The 5,000-nt window shown below is 37.0% G+C and overlaps 1 protein-coding gene across 1 annotated transcript in view; it reads left to right on the top strand.

Annotated features, from left to right (window-relative positions):
• The window catches only part of bmp2k (BMP2 inducible kinase), a 73,286-nt gene that overhangs the window by 28,436 nt on the left and 39,850 nt on the right, over positions 1-5,000 (top strand). Inside the window, exons 2-3 of the mRNA XM_080042948.1 lie at position 1; positions 3,629-3,734. The exon at position 1 is cut by the window's left edge and continues 118 nt beyond it. Of these exons, the coding sequence (XP_079899074.1) occupies position 1; positions 3,629-3,734 (107 nt within the window). The remainder of the gene's footprint in view (positions 2-3,628; positions 3,735-5,000) is intronic.

The following is a 5,000-nucleotide window of genomic DNA, read 5'->3' as shown; positions in this document are numbered from 1 at the left end:
GGTGAGAGCAGCGACGCAGTGTGTGGTTACAATGGTTTAGGACATTATCTCTCAACTTAAAGGTGCAGTGTGTAGAATTTCTTTGCATTTTTCACAAGACACTTGGTAGAAATTGAATATGATATTCAATGAAAGAGTTTTTTTATTTTTTTATACATATGTTCAACACACATTAGATTAAAGCTGCAGTGTGTAGAATTTTGGGTGTTATTTCCTAGCAGATTTTGTAGAAAGTAATTATAATATCCATAAGTACATTTAATTTAGTGCATAATAGCTGAAAAAAATGTTTTGAATTATTATTATTTTCCTTAGAAAGGGTCTCATATATGTCCATATTTCTGCACATTTTGGACCAAGGCCTAGTGCCGCCATCTTGAAAGCGTCATAGTTGGAATGTCATCAGGTGCATTGTTTAAAATTTAGAATTGTTCTTGTCCTTGAAGGCCACTGTAGCTTCTGTTATTATTCTAAAGGGTTGGGGTTACCCAGGGAGTGTTGCATTCTAGAACTTTGTAGAACTTTCTTGATGATGTCATATTACACACTGCACCTTTAACTGAAGTGTTCCTGCCTGTCATCAATGCAAGATTTACATTTTTAATTTAAATATAATTAAATACAAATGTTCAACGCACATTAGCTTCAAATGTACACAGATATTGATCATAAAACAAGACAATAAGATATATATTATCTTTGCTTTATCATGCAGCTGCAGGTTGTGGTAATTAGAGATAAGATCACACTTAACTTAAGCAAGTCCAAATTATTTTATATAAAAGTTGTGTCTTTGCACAGTTAAAGTGTCGCTAGAGCTGTAAGCCATTGTGCGGCCCTTTCTAGCCTTTTGTGGTTTAGATGTGTAGATTTGAAACATTTACTGTATGGAATTTGCTTAAGTCTATAATTAAAAACAACTTATCGGAGTTGAAAATTGATTAGATGTTAGTTAAGTTTTATTTGATATGGACATCACAATTATATTGGACCAACCAGATGCATTGTTTAATTTGGTTTTAGCTGCATTTCCTTCCAAATTTTCTCTGGCTAGAAAAAACTAATTTTTGTTCACGTTTCGTTCACTAAGGGCTTAATTTGCACTCAAAGACAATATGCCCATTATTTTTTAATTTCACAAGGGCATTTTCAGTTATCAGGTGTTCAATTAAACCACATCTCCTGTGCACAGACTGGCATTATCACAGCAGGCATTTCAAGGTGTTTTGTGTCAAAATGTCTCATTTATTTCTGTAAACCCACCAGGCAGGTATGACTCACTCAAAAGCAGAAGTCTCATTTTAAACGTTAGACCTCAGGGTATAAGCTGTTGGTTTATCAGTGGAGCTGTTAGGTCTTGTGTCTTTGTATTGCTTCATCAGCTGTGTCATATACACAGACACACACACACAGAGACACACACTGAATCCCTCGCGTACAGACAGACAGACAGACAGACAGACAGACAGACAGACGCACACACAGACACACACACACACAGACAGACAGACAGACAGACAGACAGACAGACAGACAGACAGACAGACAGACAGACACACACACACGCACAGGGCCTGTTGGGACGTTACCTTAGGTGTACCGGTTTCCATAACACACATCAGTCTCTCTCTCTCTCTCTCCCTTTCTCTCTCTCCCTCTCTCTCTCTCTCTCTCTCTCTCTCCCTCTGTCTCTCCCCCTCTCTCTCTCTCTCTCTGTCTCTCCCCCTCCCCCTCCCTCCCTCTCTCTCTCTCCCGCTCTCCCTCCCTCCTCATGCTGCTATTTAACAACCAACACAAACACTGCGTTGCTTTAATCAGACCAATGAATCCCGTTAAGAGCGATTAGTGGAGTTAAGAGATCAGCCCGGTCTAAGAACATTATAGAAAACAAAAAGCTTGATTTCTGCACACAGCTCGACTTCAAAAGACTTCTATATCAAAGTCAAAGGGGATCAAATACTTATTTCACTCAATGAAATGCAAAATAATTTATATATTTTTTTTTTATGTGATTTTTCTGGAATTTTCCTTTTGATATTCTGTCTTATCACTGTTAAAATAAACCTAGCTTTAAAATGATAGACCGCTCATTTCATTGTAAGTGGGCAAACTTACAAAGTCAGTGAGGGACCAAATACTTATTTCCTCCACTGTAGATGTACAATTTTAACTTTTTTTTGAGGAAGCATTGGCGAACAGAAGTTTTTTTCCGTTGGTCTGGTCTTTTGCAAAGTTCGTTGTGATTTGCATAGATTTGCACAGCCCGTATGCAAAGAGGTTTAACCAGGAGATGTAAAACAAGTGTAAGAGTAGCTCATAATCTACGTTTTGTATTCTTAAAAGTAAGACATTTTGCTGGTGGGATAATTTGTTTTTCTTTAAGAAAACTGATATGAAGGCAATATTATTGGCTTATGTTATAAGTTAACAAATAGAATTTTAAAGTGTGAGTTGAGTAGCGGCGACGCACTACTGAACACATGTTGTAAAAACACTTTACAAGTTCAAGCATGAGCACTCGTCAGCACGGCAGCAGAAGTCTGTGTACACACTACATACTACACACTACACACTCACACTACACACTACACACTACACACTACACACATATCCTTTTGTAATCACCTCAATAGCTTGTAATAGCTTCCTTGTATTGTTTTATTAGGAGCTGCTGTATGTCAACAGACTTATAAAAATAAACAGCTGCCAGGATTCAAGATTCAAGACGTTTATTTATCATGTGCACATTAACAATTCCAGCATCAGTCTCTGGCAATGAAATTCTTAAAGCTGGGGTGGAGGATTTGGGGAGAAAATGGCAGTTGGGATAGAGATTCGAATCCAAATACCTTTAACCGCTCCACTTGTTCTCTTTGGTCCCTCCCCTATGGTCCCTCCCTGACACGCTCTACACCAACAAAGTCGTGTCAAAGTGAATGGACAGACCCATCAGCCAATAAGAACAGAGAATCGGCGCCTCGCTCATGTTAACTTTGACCAATCAGAAATCACATACCCCAGCTTTAAGTCCCAGGCTCCTCTCAACAATGCAATATAGAAGAAAACACAAGTGAAGAGAGCAACACCTGAGACACAAATAAACACAACAGTAGCGCAAGGACAGTGCAGATACAATGTGTCGAGTGAAGGTGCACAATATAATTATAAAGTAAAATTAGAATGCAAAATAACATAATATAAAATGCAACAACAATACAAATATTAACTGTAGTGAATAAGAATACTGTACATAGTAGTAGAACGATGTTAAATATAATAAAAATATTATATTATATAAAATACACAATATGCACAGATGTAAGATGTACAGATGCTGTTGACTTGAAATGACTTGTTGAATACATGTGTGTCTCTCTTCACTGATTGGTTGTGTGTTCCCCTGTCTGTCTGTGTAGAAGGAGCTGTCGGGTCATAAGAACTCTCTCTCACTCACTCACTCACTCACTCACTCACTCACTCACTCACTCACTCACTCACTCACTCACTCACTCACTCACTCACTCACTCACTCACTCACTGCTTAGTAGAAACCTAATGACTTCCTGAATACATGTGTGTGTCTTCACTGATTGGTTGTGTGTTCCCCTGTCTGTGTGTGTGTGTGTAGAAGGAGCTGTCGGGTCATAAGAACATAGTGGGCTACCTGGACTCCACCATCAGCCCCGTGTCTGACAGCGTGTGGGAGGTCCTCATACTCATGGAATACTGTAAAGGTAGGGACTGGTACTGCACCTTTTATTTTAAATTTATTTTATTTAATTTAAAAAAAGTTTTTATAAATTTAATTACATTTTATTTTATTATTATTTTTTATTTATTATTAATTATTATTATTATTATTATTTTTTTTTTGACAATACTCACACATGCTCTGATCCTCATGGAATACTGTAAAGGTAGGGACTGGGACTGCACCTTTTAATTTAAATGTATTTTATTTTTATTACATTTTATTTTATTATTTTGTTTCTATTTTATTTTCATTTATTTTTCAAATTTTATTATTTATTTATTCATTAATTAGTATTATTAGTGTTATTAAGTTGAGTGGAGGATTTGGGGAGAAAATGGCAGTTGGGATAGAGATTTGAATCCAAATACCTCAACCGCTCCACTTGTTCTCTTTGGTCCCTCCCCTATGGTCCCTCCCTGACACGCTCTACAACAATAACGTTGTGCCAAAGTGAATGGACAGTCCCAACAGCCAATAAGAACAGAGAATCAGAGCCTCGTTCTGATTGGTCAAAGTGTACAGCTCATGTTAACTTTGACCAATCAGAAATCATATAACCCAGCTTTAATATATTTATTTTTATAATTTATTTTTTTGTTTGACAATACAGACAGCGTAGCTTTTTGGGAGGCTAGTTACCTGCTTTATATACAAAAATATCTCTATCTACTGAGACTATTCATATAGTTAGTTAGACGTTTACATGGCGTCACATTTAGCCTACTAAGAACCTTCTGGTGGCAAACTAAATATTGCAATAACATTGTGCCTACGTTTTCTGGCACACATGTTATTGTCCTTGAAACATGATATTGTGTGACTGGTGTGTGTGTGTGTGTGTGTGTGTGTGTGTGTGTGTGTGTGTGTGTGAGTGAGTGAGTGAGCTAAAAGCAGAAGATATTGTCATGTGCTCAAATATCACTTCCCTTTTTAAATGTGAGTGACCTCCTATTGTTATTGTCTCACAAACACATTTTACTGTAGTGGCCATCGGTCAAGAATTAAACTCAAATCAATCAAATTAAAGGGCAACAGGAGAATGATGGGAACTTGGTTTATGCAGATAAAAAAAGGTAATAAACAGGCAAGGGTTCTGTATTTCTTATGATTTATTTTTAACCAAAACTCCATACTGTGTGTGCACTAAAAGTATCTGATGTTTATACACAGCCTAGACTCTGTAAACTGGTATGTAAACAAAGAAGGACCCACAGTAGCTAGCAATATTATTAATCCTTAAAGGCCT

The sequence above is a fragment of the Ammodytes marinus genome (genome assembly GCF_949987685.1).
Source record: "Ammodytes marinus genome assembly, chromosome: 2".
Lineage (NCBI taxonomy): Eukaryota > Metazoa > Chordata > Actinopteri > Uranoscopiformes > Ammodytidae > Ammodytes > Ammodytes marinus.
Note: the sequence above shows the minus strand (reverse complement) of the source record. Positions and strands in the feature narration are given on the sequence as shown.